We start from the raw sequence: 15223 nt of genomic DNA, 5'->3' as shown, positions 1-15223 counted from the left end.
AATAATATCAAAAATTACAATCAATTACTGATACTGAAAATAAAAAGAGCTTACAGAATTAGCTTGTTTCCGGGCTTGGTTTATCAGTTCCTTTATCTCAGAGATGTTTTTCTTCAGGTTATCCTCAAGTTCCTTGATGGGTTTGAGTTTATCTATCAGACGATCAGCTTCTTGTTCTAGATTTTTCACAGTGTCATGTGCATCTGCAACTGCACAGAACAAGATTAGCACATATCACAGACACACACACACACAGAAATTAAATGCTTCATTAAATAATTGAAAAGATTTCATCTTATCCACATGACAAAGCAGGGCCATGGCTGCTGAAGCACAGTGTGTGATGGCAGACGGCAATATCTCAGTGGGGACTCCAGCAGGCAAAGCAGGAAATGTTAGAGACAGAGGACCAACATATTGGCTTTGCGGCAAGGTGGAAGTTAGCATTGAAGGTAGAGAATTTGCTAACTTAATTCAATGATTAATTTCTAGCTTCAGCCCCAAAGCTTAGGTTAGCTAAAGCTAACCTTAATAGAATTTTAGTCGCAGAGTCAAGGAAATGAAAGTGTTTTAAAATGTCACTTGGCCTGTCCAAGCCAGAACTGTATTTAAATCAGGGTTCTCACACAAAATTGGTTTTCTTTTTTGTTCTCACTGTCTTTCTTTGTACATCTTCAAGAGAGAAGCTATCGAAATGTCTTCTGAAAACATTTCAATGTTGAACGACCCTTAGACTGAAGGCCTATGGTGAACCTTAATTAAATCTTTCATGTGGCAGTTCATTTTCATTTTGAAGAATAATTAATTATCCTAATCTCTGTATTAGGTTGAACCATATTACACTGCCATTTTTATAGGTTCAAAAAAGTTGAATATTGGCAATTTCAAAACGGGTTTGACCCTAAAGTAATTGAAGGTTATCACTGATCCATAGACTTGCAGCCTGTGCTCCTCATAGGAGGGCAAATGACACATGGAAACCAATTACTCTATCTCGAGGACGCTGGCGGTCTTACCCCAACCGGGCTGTTTATCATCTGATTGAGCATGTTATTGCTCCACTGTCATCGTGACCCTGATGAAAAAGTGAAGCCACTTAAGGACCAAGGTTGTGTGCCCTCCTCGGCCCTGAATGATCTGCTCCCCCGTGGCCAATGGACCACTGAGAACTAATCCTCGGGATGGAATCAAATGTGCTCAAAAAGAAGGACATTATTATTTTTAAATGTTTTAAAAAGCACATTTATTTATTTATTCTTTATGTTTTGAGAGAGGGAGGGCGCACACACCCACACTCACACACACACATCCGCGCACACATGCACGCACAGGCAACGGGAGAGGGGAAGAGGGAATCTCCAGCAGGCTCCTCGCCCACTGCAGAGCCCGAGGCAGGACTCAATCTCACCACCTGGAGATCATGACCTGAGCTGAAATCCAGAGCCAGTTGCTCAACCGACTGACCCGCCTGGGCACCCTGGAAATTATTATTTTTAAACTAGGTTTTGAATTAAGTATTTTGAACTCACACTCATAACTATGAATAATATTGTGAGTGAAGTTTAAAACGGACACAGGTCAGTTATTACGTTGAACAGAGTTGCTGGATCAAAGCTTGAAATGCAGGTTATGGGAGTCAAAACCCTTGTTATATAATTGTATATTCAACACAGACACAGTTACCCCTTTATTTTGTATAATTAACCACTTGTCCAGGTTTTCCTTCTCTTAATTCTCCAATATTACCCTGATACTCTACAAATTATTCTGGAATTGAGAAAAAATGATTTAGATTTGGATTCATGGGAAAAAGAAAAAGGGTAAAGCAAAGACTATTTCAGCTTCATCCAAGAATGCATTCTTTCCTTTGAAAGCTCTCAGATTCTTATCAAATGTTTCCAAATGAAATCCAAAGGTTGCCACCTCCCTCCCTGCCCCCCCTCCTCTATCTTCTGGAGCAGCTGAAACCTTTTGGAAATAATCTTCTCAACAGTTTTAAAAATAAAACGCCTGCAATATTGAGTCAGATACTTTCTTATATAGTACTTTTCAAACATTTCTGACTTTCTTCTATAATTATTTGAGTGTATAGATTTTAAAATCACTTTCAAAGATAGATTATGATAATTCAATGTTTTTCTAGAAAATTATCTGTATCTTTTAGGCTCTAAAACCCATTAGCACGGAGTTTTGACAAGTACTCTCTTATGTGTTAAGTGTCCCCCGTATCTAGTTAAAGCTCCTTTTTTCTTTTTTATAGACTTTATTTATTCATGAGAGACACACAGAGAGAGGCAGAGAAAGGCAGAGGGAGAAGCAGGCTCCCTGTGGGAAGCCCGATGTGGGACTCGATCCCAGGACCCCGGGGTCACGCCCTGGGCCGAGGGCAGATGCTCCACCACTGAGCCACCCAGGCGACCCGAGTTATACCTCCTTTAGAACTTTTGTCTATATGCACTTTATTGTTCCCAAGTAGCCTGCCAAGCATTTAAAATGTTTTGCCTTTATGCTCTTAAGGATTCATCTCTTGGATTTATCCAGTGTATTATTTGTCCATCTTCTAATTCACCTTTTTTTTTTTTTTTCATCTTCTTTCCTTTAATTTTATTTTGTCTAACTTACAGGGTTGATTAACTAAATTTATTTCAGTGCTTGTTTGGTAATATAATCACAACCTCTTCTCCACTGAGACAGCCTTGGTCATATTTCTCAGGTTTCAATATGTTGGATTTTATTATTGTTATTTTCCATCCTGCAGTTTTACTTTTGACTTTTAATTTAAACTATGAGATGTTTAAGGGAGAATAGTATTATCTCCCAACAATTGCTCATTTGATAAGATCTAATTTTATTAGTTTTATTATGTGCTTCTCCAAGTGTAATTCTCTAGAAGTTGAAAATAATTATTTATAAAGTTTTTTAAGGGGGGGGGCAGTGAGCTTCAAGGGGGAAAAGCAATGACAACATACACTTAATCTGTGCTGATCCTACCGGCAAGAAGTCATTTGAACTTCAGGGGCGGAATCTGTGTTATCAGAAGAACCACAATTTAGCTCAATCTGTGGAAGAATTCTGTTTTCCACTGTTCTGTTGGTATTATATAGATATTTCACTAATTTCTATAACACAATTGAAAAGATTTTATGTCAAATACATCTGCATGCTAACTTTTTGTAAAGAAAGTTGTCTTTTTAAATATATCTAGTATTAATACTGTGACTCTGGAAAGAACAGCTATATAATGTTAAAGCCAGACCAAAACAGGGTAACATGCAAAGCTGAAGCATTTGCGGTAGGCAGTCAAGACCATATACATACTGATTTCTGCAGGTAATTTCATATATGGAAGCAAAACAAAAAGAAATAAAAAAAACTCATGAGGAAATATTTTTATAGATTGAATAAAACAGTGATTATCAAAAAATGGTACTTTTCACAACAAGTACTAATTACAAACGTACCCTATTTTGAGTCAAACAAGTGTGATCAAATAAAAATCCACAAATATATGTTAGTTAGCAGGCTATTGTTCATATTGGAAAAAACTTTATTCTGATGTTCTAATAAGATAGACCATAGGCCCAGTTTAATTAATATTACAGGTAATGAGCTCCAGATAGAGGGTAGGATCAAAAAGTTAGAGATAAACATTATAAACAGGCCACTATTAGTTGAGAATCAATCTGAAATTGAATGAAATAATATCTGCAATTATAAAATAAGGGAATGATATTTACTTTAAAACTCATTTTCATTTTTTGGGGGGTGGGTGGTGGCAGAGACATTGTGATCTCACTTGCATTGGAACCATTGATTCAGATGGAATCTTTGACTGACAGAAAGCAGCTATCCCTGGGCTTATGTAAGAAATGAAAAATGATTGAATGGACTCCTTTTATTTTTTGAAGAAATGGTGAAGTACAAATCCTCCCTAGTTTTGAAATGCATGATATATATGTTTGGACTTTTCCTTGCTCTTTAAGGAGTCATGTTAGTAGTGTTTATTATTTTGTAGCATCATTAGCATTTGATTTGAGGCAATGGTGCTGATAAACCAGCATTTGAATTATAGAACACCTGACGTCAATAACAGTGTTTTTGTTATTACACACTACAAACATTCGGTTAGCCAATGACAATGTGGGCATATAAATAGAGGACTAGTCTCTTGAGAGTGACAAGTACAAAAATCATGCATCCCCTTTGGTGAAATCACATACTGAGATAACATATCAACTTCACAGATGGAAAAAAGACTATAAAACACCATAATGTTTATTGACTACAGTTAATAATTTAAATTATCATTATATTAAGTCCTACCATATTTTCTCAGTGAATTCTGAAAAACTTGATGTAATTTCATGCAATATACAAAAGATGTAGATGAAAAAATATTCTTGATAAACTGGATACTTTAATTTTCTAAAAATATGAACCAGAATTCAAATAATAAAATATTAATATTTTTGAACTTGGATGCATTTCAGGTTGATAGCATTTTAATATCCTGTTCTAACAGGCCTGCTCGTGAGTGTACTCCTTGACCTCTATGTTCCATGGAACTTCACCAACTAAGAGGATGTAATTTCCCAAGTACAACTGTATTTTTAATTACACTGAAGGATTAAAAAAGTACTTGGCAAAAAAAAAAAAAAAAGTATTTGGCATCCCTACACCAAAAGTTACGCAGACTTCAGGAATTCCTAATTTCCTCTTGATTGAACAAAATGTGAATGAAGAAAGCACTAGCCCACTGGGGACTTGGATTCCAGCTGTGGAACTGAGGCCGCTCACTTTCTGGGCCCGGCCTGGGAGGAAAGCGGACGTGGTGTGGGCTCTCCTCCACCACCAGGAGGTGGGATCTAGGCTACTCCTACTGTGGAAAGAAACAAATGACACAATCAAAGTGAAAAAGCAGATCTTACTGTTCTTCGAAGGGTCTTTTACCACCGCATTTGTTTTGGCGACGCTGTCTGCTAGTTGATTGTAGTTTTTCTTCAGGCCATCCAGGTTCTGGTGCAGATCTTTAATCTGCGCCAATACGTCTTTTGCTGTGTCGTTGGCTTGTCTTGCTTTTTCCTTGACGGCCTGCAGCTTAGCGGCTGTGTCTGTTAGCAAGACAGGTACGAGCAGCAGAACAGAGAGCTGGAGTTAGTGGCTTATCCCATGCTGGTCAAAGAGAGGCTGGGGCTGGCCCACCTCAAAGACACACACACACACACACACCAACGAACTTTGTATCATTCAGTTGTAGCAAATGAAGTATGTGTTTAGCTAAATTAAATTTTCTCAGGGACCTTTGCTATGAATACCTGATTAGCTCTCAAGACAGCAAAGTGATTATTCTAGATGTTCATTGTATAAAGGTATGTTGTGAATTTGCTGCTGACCGTATTACAGAGAGAAATTTAACCACAAATCAGTTTCATCAAAACTAGGTTCAAGATTTACTCTGCACATTCAGAAAGGGGAATGATGAATGTACTTCAACTTAAAGGTAGAGAGACTCTCTCAGGTACTTTAGACCATATGTCTATGTATTTACATTTGTTTTCAGCATTGGAAATTTTCTATGTACATCCTATGTATTGAAGGAGACGACAAGCAATCCTGGACAGTTATTTATTTTTTTAATGTTAAAAAAAGTAGAAATCACTGATACTTCCTGTTATATAAATGTATGCATTAGTTTTCTTGATTATAATTTGTATAAAAAACATATATTGAACATGCAGATGCCTACTCAGATATAGAACATATAATACCTACTAGTAGATTAGTGACTAAGACCATAGGCTTCAAAGTTAAACAGTAGGGTTCAAATCTCATACATGCCACTCTGAACAATGACCTTCAGTATCCTGTTTCATTTCTTAAATTCCGCATATGAGTGAATCATATGGCATTTGTCCTTCTCTGACTGACTTTCCTTAGCATAATGCCGCGTCTTAGTTTGTCTCCTCTAAAGTCCCGGTGTAAAGTCTTATCTAGAGAAAGATAACGCTATTCACTTGGCAGGATTAGTATGAAGATTATATACACCTAACAAGGACATTGAGTCAGCACTCCATAGATGTCTGCAAACTTTGTTGTTATCATACCATGTAATTAAAAATATAAAGGGTAGCGCTTTCAGGAGCTAATACCACACCATCTCTTCAAGTACTTGTAACATGTAGGAAGACATTACAGACGTGGTTCAACTGCCAATGTTTTCAAAGCTGAAACATTTAAGGAACTGAATTTTGCCAAGAAAGATGTGCGGATGACGGCCGGAAGGGAGGGCTATGTGGGCAGAGGCAGAAAGGGTGAAGGGGAGTGGAGGATACAGGCTTTGGGCTACAGAATGAATAAGTCATAGACATAAATACATGGTGGAAGGAATATAGTCAACGATCCCATAATAGCATTGTATTGGGACACATGGTAGCTACACTTGCACTGAGTATAGCATAACCTATAGACTTGTCGACTCACTATGTTGAATATTTGAAAATAATGTGACATTGTATGTCAATGAAACTCAAAAAAAATAAAGTGGCAAAGAATGATGTGAGGAAAGGCTCTCCTGTGTTATCACAGGTCCTATAATCACCTGTGACTTTGTAGAAGCACATTTTAAGAACAGCACCTGTGTGATGTTATACTTTCCCAATTAATACAGGATGACAAATAATATTATTTCTAATAATAAAAATCTTATTAGAAACAAGATTTTCTGGGTTGACACATGGAAGAACAACAGTACAGTAATAAGATGGCTATATTTTCCTTTTTGCAATATATGCACGTTATACATATGCTATAGATATATTATATGTCAGCGAGGTTAACAAAGCATAAGAAATATCACAGGGTAAGTATGGTTTAGTTTCTCATTCTCACAAAGAAAGATTCACAAGTAAGAAAACCAGAATCTAATTTCCTGCCAACAGTCCAAATGTCCTGTCAGGAAAGATGGTAAACGTTAGAACATTGTTTAATCGTTCAGGTAAACTGACACATTCGCAGTGTCCCAAGTGCTTACCATTTGGAATGGCTGACAACTTTCCCAAAGTGTCATTCAAAGCTCTCAGGAGATCCCCATTTCTAGCATCTGCGTTTTCTAATCTGGTTGTTAAGCCATTCAGATAGTCATCGTTTTCTGTGAACGGAAAACAGAAAAGAATGAAATAATTTTAATCATCTCTGAGTTTACACATCTCTGATATGGACACGTAATTTCAGATATTTTAATATAGAGCTTATAAAAGCAGGAGAACTAATCTAATTCCTTTTAATTTATTGGCGATCTGTCAACAAATATATTTCAGACCATAATATAAAATATGTGTTTGCCAAATGACCATTTCTCTCTTCAACATGTTCAACAGCTGTGTTTTCTTCTTGGTATCTGATCCTTATATGACTTAATTTGAGGGTTTTCTGTGGAGAAAAGAATCAATCTCTTATTGCATTTGCAATGATGCCCTCTTGGCATTATTCCCATTAGTGTTACTCATTTTAAAAATTTCATTACCAAAATGGATCACTGGATTAGCTTTGAAAAATCTCAAATAGATATGCTTGTTAAGGAGAATCTCCCAACTTCAGTAAGTATCACATTAGTACATATTTGAAAAATGAATAAAAAAAAAACAACTTCTAGTGCATTTCTGAAAAACTGGCATTTTTGTTAAATAGAGAAAATGATATTTTATAAATTGTTCTCAAATAGGTTTTTTATATGTTTTTTTCTTGCTACCTTAGCATGATCTCTTTAACATTAAAACAAATCACTTACTGGAGATAATTTAATATCACAAGTGTAAATTTTTCAGCTTCTTTCCACTAGTTTTTAACATCATCCAAACTTCAGGTTGGTCTGTGTTATAATAGTAACTAAGAGGTTCAGAGTCTGAGTGTGACAGTATAAGGATAAAAGTTATGAAATCTTTTAGGGGAAAGAAAACAAATATCCAATCAGCTGATAGAAGAAGAGAGGTTTAGAAATTTTGCTTAGATACATATCGAACTGCAAACCTAAGACTGAATCTGCCTCTTTCTCTTTTTTTAACATTATTTATTAATGAACAGTGGAATTAAATAAATGAAAGATATAAAAGTCTGTGCTTCCTATAATACTTTCTACCTTTCCTGACTGGATAAAGTAGATCATTTAAAAAAAAATATTTTAAATAGTTTATTTGTGCCATAATATTTGTTTCCTGGGGAGATGTATGCTGACTGTTCAAATTAGCTCTACAAAAACACAAAATGTGAATAAAAGGCAGAGCCCTCCATTAAAAAGGAGCATTGCAGAAGGGCCAGGAAAGAGGGGGTACCCTCCTGGCCTCACCTGGCAGGCATTTAGTGATAGTAATGACCAGGGGTCTGTGGGTATGTGTAAGTTCTATGCTTAGTATTATAACCACAATAACATCAAGATGTATTATTATTATCATCTCCAATTTGCAAATGAGGAAACCAGCTTAGAGAATTTAAGTGAATTTCCCAAATTTGTACGGTCAGTAAATGGTGGAGTTGGGATTCAGGTCCATGCAGTCTCATTCCAGAAATTGTGCTCTTAACCCTGGATTCTGCTGGGATTGGTGGGCAAAACCAGTGATAAGCAGAGCATGTTAGGTAAAGGTGCTCTAACTCACCCAGACTTGCTTCCCATCCCCCCCCTACCCGGCCCCACTTCTTTCCTCCCTAGCTCTCTTTTCATTTTGCCCTTTGTCGCCTTAAAAACATGGCCACAGTTAAATAAAACTTACGAGCCTCACACAGGCACTGCACACATGATCAGACGGGAATATTTAGAGAAAATTAGCAATGCCTCCATGCAAAGTGACAGGCAGAGATACAAAGGGTCCTACATTCTTAAGAATAATGAGCAAACTATAGAACGGGTCGGCTACAGTACAATAAATAGAAATAATGAGTCACTAAATTAAAATAAAGCACTTAAGGCTATCATACTTAAAAACTGTAAAGGAAGAGTCAGATATCATTTCTCATTTATCAGATTGGCAAAAGTTAAAGGCCCGATAATACCAGGTGTTCACAACAGCGTTGGTGGAAATGCAAGTCGATGCCATTTTCTGAAGAGCAACTGAATACCTTTATTAGAATTTTAAATAGACATGTATTTGTTCCAGCAATTGCACTGCCAGAATTTTAGCCTACAGATGTACTTGTGAAACTATATCAACGTGTATCTTCCAGAATGTTCATAGATCTTCATTTGTAGGTGCAGAGATTAGAAAAAAAAAAGAAAGATCCTTAAGATCTTTCTCATGAAAATGGGAAAGACACATAATACATACGCTGACACATATACAAAAATTTGTTGGGGTGGGACCCGGTGGTGATAGGTGGAGAACACAGCAGAAAACCTTGCCGGTACTTAGAGCGGCAGAGAGGAACCAGGAACAGGCCAAGCAGGGGAGCCCACGGTGGTGTGGGCAGCTGTGTACCAGAACCTTTCATTTTGTACCTGGTTGTGCTGGTGAAATGGCTTCCTCTGTGCAGGTGTTTCTTCTCTTTTGTTTAAAAGAGTAAAAGCAAAACCAAACCAAACAACTAACGTGACCTGAACTGGACCAGCGTGTTATTGCCGACTCCAAGACTGTGGTTCCCATGGCTTTGCTGGCGCCCAGCATGGGCGGGCCAGGGGGCCCCGTGTGTCCACAGAAGAGCCACGGAGGTCGGGGCCGGTTTGCACACGGAGCCCATGTAGGGGCAGGGCCCTGGCTGCCCGGGGAGGCTGGGCAGGCCACGCCGACCACAGAACGAGCCCTGCCTCTCCTGGCCTTCCTCTGGGAAGAATAATAGCAAAGGGAAAGGGAGAAGGATGAAGGGTTCCTAACCATCAGCGCTCTGGATGTGAAAAAGAGGGCTGAACATACTAATTAATGATCCACTTCATTTCATGTAAGGATTTTATAGGCAGACAGACTCAAGCACTGTTACACAATAGTAACGCGAGCACGTGCCACCGTTTCACGCGTCTGCCTTCAAGTTCCAAGCCAAAGACCTGACATAACTGAAAAACAAAGCATAAAATATCCCAGCAAAGCATGGCTCGAAAACATCAATATGTCCATTTCAGTCACTAAGGTGTTATTATTTTCAATTCTAGTGCCTCCAAGTATACTTGCCAAGTAATTAGATTTTCTCCTCTGTCAATCACGATTCATCTTTCTTTTAGTACTTCTGTTATTTTCCCTGTTTCTACTAAAATAAAGTCTTTGGGTAGGTTATTGAAAGTGTGCTTTCAGAGGGAGAGCTGGCCTGAGTGTGACTGGGATCCCGCCATATAAATTCCTTGAGAATGAAGGGCTGCTCTTTTGATAGTAGCTTGGAAGTCTTCATCAATTAAGGAAATGGAATAGTACAAATTCTCTTTCTTAGCTTCTTGATTGGATTTGATTTTTTAAATAATGGGGCATTCAAAATGTTCTGGCAAGCACGATCTTCATGTACAGTAAAGAAACGTTAATTTAAAGGGCAGCACTTGGCTTATACTATTTTATGCATTCAAATAGCAAATACCAGCAGAATAATTAGGCTAATTATTCAGAAGAAAGATTGATCCGAAGGACATTGTTGTGCTGTGTCTCAAGTTCCAAAGCAGGGATTTTGATCCTCTGCCTTCTGTACTAGGAAGTCAGAAGGTCAATATTCTGATTGCACTCTGATTTCTGTTTCACCTATTTGATGTATCCTTTCTTACATTCTGATCATTTTTTTTTCTGAAGTTATTTCTGGAATTTCACAAAACCAAATCTAAACACCTTGTGGCTTTGTCTGTAGAATTAGGCCAGCAGAAGCTATGTACAGAAAAGTACTGCAGATTTCAAAATGGAAAACTTGCCCAACTATAGCAATGGGAAGCTTGAAAAATAAACATCCAAGGTTGGCTTTAAATGGAAAGACACATGAGGCGGAGTGTATCTATAGCTGACATGTAAGGACGATTGCATTTGGCCCTGTTCGAACTGTAATTTGACCAAAGAAACAGAATTATTAATAGTTAAAGAACATTGAACCCAATTCTTTAGTTGTAACTTTTGGAGGACAAGAAGAGGATCCAATTTATAATTCATAGCGACATTTTATGGAATTTCCTCTTAGGTCTTCAGATCTTGTACCCCTAGCTTTCGTGAAGACATTCTCTTTATCTTTTCTCTAGGCATCACACCTGCCAAGCCTCAAAGCCTACACACACACATACGTTTCCAGCTTTGGTTCTAACCTTTCAAGTCCCGTCCTCACACATTAGAAGACAAATGTCTAGAAATGGGTTTGGCAGAGACAGAGCTCATAAAGTGAGAGAAAGCAGCAGAGTAGAAAGGGTCAACTGTGGACATTCCTGATGCTGTAATTTTCCTTTGTTGCTTATCCACTGACATGGTATAAGGTGGACACATTCAAAATGAAAATCACCAGACAGAGGAATAAGTCATTTCCACTCAGAGTATGCGTTTACTCATTTAACATGTTATTTTTCTTTAAAAGATTGCATTTATTTATTCATGAGAGACCGAGAGAGAGAGAGAGAGAGAGGCAGAGACCCAGGCAGAGGGAGAAGCAAGCTCTCTGCAGGGAGCCCAATGTGGGACTCGATCCCGGGACCCCGGGGTCAGGCCCTGAGCTGAAGACAGACGCTCAACTGCTGAATCCCCCGGCCGCCCCTCATATACCATGGTCCTGATGCTGTGCTGAATATGAATTACAGTTTAGTTAAATGAGAACTGGTAACTCTGAAGGATGTTATCTAATATCTCAAAATAAAGCTGTGAGGTTATCACTTTCATCATCAATAATATCTTCTTTTACCAAATTCTCATCATTAAAAAGGTGGTGTGGTGCCATGAAATCATTGTAAGACTTAGCAGTGGGAGATGTGGGTTCATGTGCCTTTTATACCCCCTCTTACATGCATAAAATGAGGATAGCATCTTCCTTCATATGACTGATGTGAGAAATAAATCTGTGGATATAGGAGAAAGTACTGGATTTATGACAGGCAGTAAATGGTAACAAAATAATTCATATCAGCTTGATGATTGCCCTGGTACATTACCAGCTTTTAATGACCTTGAAACAGTTTTCAACTAAATATAAGAATACTTTTTTAGGGACTCTTGGGTGGCTCAGTTGGTTAAGTGTCTGCGTTCAGTTCAGGTCATGCTCCCGGGGTCCTGGGATCAAGCTCCACATCCGGCTCTCTGCTCACTGGGGAGCCTGCTTCTGCCTTTTCCCCTCCTCCTGCTCATGAGTTCTCTCTCTCAAATAAGTAAAACCTTTTTTAAAAAAGAGTGTATTTTACAGATTTGAATGAAATGTTCTATTTGATCATTGAAACTCATCGAGGCAAGTTCTTCAAATGCAATTTTTATTTTTTATTTAGGCACAAACCAACACCTTGAGACAATCTCTCATTCACAAGGGTGAAAATCACAGAACAGCTATACATTTTGAAGGGGTCGGTAAAATGGACTCTACTGTCAAATTGCCATCCAGCTAATATTTTGCAATGAAGTTCTTGATTACTATGACATTTGCCTTATTATGAACTAATACTTTGATGGACTCATTACTACTTATGATTTGCTTCCTTACCAAAAAAATGAAGAAATATCCTCTCTTTAGGGTTTCTTTGTAAACGAAGAATTTAATCCATATACTTTTCATTTGCTATGAACATGCTTCATGTTTTGTTTTTGAGGCACCCTCTGAACTAGAGAACAGGTTAATCTTGCAGTGTTTTTGTGTAGTTCTGAAGCAGAAAGTTTGAAAGAAGCAAGGGATCACCATGAGGTCATATAAAATATCTTGCTTGTGACCTTCCTGGTAATGAGAGATTTCTGCTACACTTGGGTGTTCATCCACTTATTCATTTTATCAAGCATTTGTTAGTATCATAAATGTCGCTGGGTCACCTTCTCAACTATGGCAGAAGCCCAGTGTTTTTGCCCAGCAATGGGTAAAAGCATCAGCCTCAGAGTCAGGCTAATGTGGGCTACAGGGTTGGTCCCACGATACAAATGTGGTCTATTCAGATTATTGGTGTTTCTTCAAATGAATTCAAATCTACATACTAGAGGCAGCCAATCTTACCAAATTACATAATATATGGTAGCTTTATACAATTTTAATCATATTACATTTTATATTATCATCTTTGGATATTTTAGGAACATACAAGGTATAGTTTCCCTCAAGTCACTTTATTATAATTTTTCATCCACCTTTACCGTCCTTTGACTTCTTAATATTTCCAAGTATTGAGATTTCCAAAGAGTCTGCCCCCTAAGTCAACCCCACGATCCAGGGCAGGAACCTGATGCTTTGCAGAAGGAAGGAAGCCGGGGGAAAGTGAGAACCCAATTCTTGTCCCTGGCCTCCTGTCAATTGACTTGATGAGGTTGCTATGCCCAGTCTTGCCATTTTTTTTTTCTATTTTTAAGCCCTCTTTCATGACTTTACTCCTATGCTTCCCTTTCTCTAGTTACTGTCACAGGTTTGGGACATGCCCTTTCTCTGACCGTCTCTTTTGCCTACTGGAGTGACTGTGCATGGGGACCTCTGAGATCATTCAGCTGGCAGGTTTATAGGGAAGTGTGTTACTGAGAAACCTTGTCCTGATCCCAAAGGGCCACATTTGGTCTTGTTCCTCATGAGCACAGCGCTTGATGGGCCCTCAGTAACTGTCAGCTGCCTCTGAATGTGTTCTTCCTCCCGCTAGACAGAGGGTCATAGTAAGAAGTCTGAGAACAGGAGGGAAGGCGGGCTTGTCTAGTGGCAGGATCTCCCAAAACTTAAGATTCTAGGATAGAGGCAAATCCTCTCTTCAGCCGGTGTAACCAGAAACTAAAATGACTAGACACTGAAACCGGCTTATGGTTCCACCCGGACAAGCTCTGAAGCCTGGCTGTGGGCCTGCAGGCTCATTTTGCTTTGGCCAGCAAGGTATTCTAAAAGAAGTTGTATTTGAATACCTTTAAGTAAGACTTGGACTGCCTGGTCCAATAGTTCCTACCATTCTATGTTTGCCACTACTTTGTCAGTTTTCATTTTAACTCCTAAACCTGCTCCAACCTGGTTTTATGATCTTGATTTTCTCTATTCACACGCCAAAGGAGGACTTCAGGTCTGTATGAGGAATCAGCAATATCTACGGGAAAAGGCTGTTTTGCTCTCCAGACTATGGTCGGCTAGGGGATCCAAGCTTGGTTTCATCCATTTAGCCCAAAATTGCTTTTTGTCAATGGAACAGATTTTTGTTTTTCACATGCCTATCTTTAGAAAGGCTGATTCTGGCAAATGGTAATATGTGAAGTCAAAAAGAGTAGATTTAATAATGAAAGAATGCTTTGGACAAAATTTAACTCCTGCATTATTCTTTGGTTTAACAGCATGCAGTATTCCTGTTTATTCTTTTTTTTTTTCCTGATCTAAAATAATAACAGAATTTTACCAGGTTAGTCAATGCAACTATATCATATTAATGAAGGCAAAACCTTTCTGATAGGCTCTTCTGGACTGAATGCCTGAGTGTTTGGAGGATCATAGTATAGAAAAAAAGTATTGATTAATTTGATAAAAGATAATGTTTGGGATAATTCTGGTACTGTTCTTTGTGTTGGACTACACCACATGTCATACAATTCACCGAGTTGGTATTTTTGGGTTTGAGAATTGATCTTTTTATTTCATCTACGTGTCATCCAGGTTACAGAAATGTTATCTATTTGTTCCTAAGTGACTGGATGATTTCACTTATTTGGGCAAAGACAAAAATCAGAGATAAATTAAGAAGTAAATGGTATTGAGAATTTATCCTATATAAGATAAAGCATATAATTATAAAATCTTAGCATTCTTAGGCTGCTTCTATACCATCCTCTGTTTCATTCCATGCCTTGTACACATTCCATGAGAACCTCAACAGGCTATTTGATTGACAAACTCTCTTGTCAATCTGCAAAGTAGCATTAATTCATCTGCTGGTATTAATTCATCTTTGAACTCTCCCGATCATCAATTTGTCCCAAGTTCCATATCCATCAAGGAAATGATTTTTTCCTCCATAGACGTTCAATCAGTGCAGTGCAGACTAGTTTTAAATTTCATGTGTGTACAAGGGCAAATTGACTTTTAACAAATGTATATTCAAAAATTAAAAAGCAAAACAAATTGCTCCTGGCAAGTTCAGACTCCCTCAAGG

General features: G+C 38.1%; 1 protein-coding gene across 3 annotated transcripts in view; it reads right to left on the bottom strand.

Moving 5' to 3' along the window:
* The window catches only part of LAMA2 (laminin subunit alpha 2), a 580308-nt gene that overhangs the window by 75089 nt on the left and 489996 nt on the right, over nt 1–15223 (bottom strand). For all 3 annotated transcript variants that reach the window (XM_041737419.1, XM_041737425.1, XM_041737408.1), the window contains 4 exons: nt 7031–7147; nt 4929–5111; nt 3319–3324; nt 55–209 (listed from right to left, as the gene is read on the bottom strand). In XM_041737419.1, the coding sequence (XP_041593353.1) occupies nt 55–209; nt 3319–3324; nt 4929–5111; nt 7031–7147 (461 nt within the window). The remainder of the gene's footprint in view (nt 1–54; nt 210–3318; nt 3325–4928; nt 5112–7030; nt 7148–15223) is intronic.

This window comes from Vulpes lagopus, chromosome 2 (assembly GCF_018345385.1).
Source record: "Vulpes lagopus strain Blue_001 chromosome 2, ASM1834538v1, whole genome shotgun sequence".
Lineage (NCBI taxonomy): Eukaryota > Metazoa > Chordata > Mammalia > Carnivora > Canidae > Vulpes > Vulpes lagopus.
Note: the sequence above shows the minus strand (reverse complement) of the source record. Positions and strands in the feature narration are given on the sequence as shown.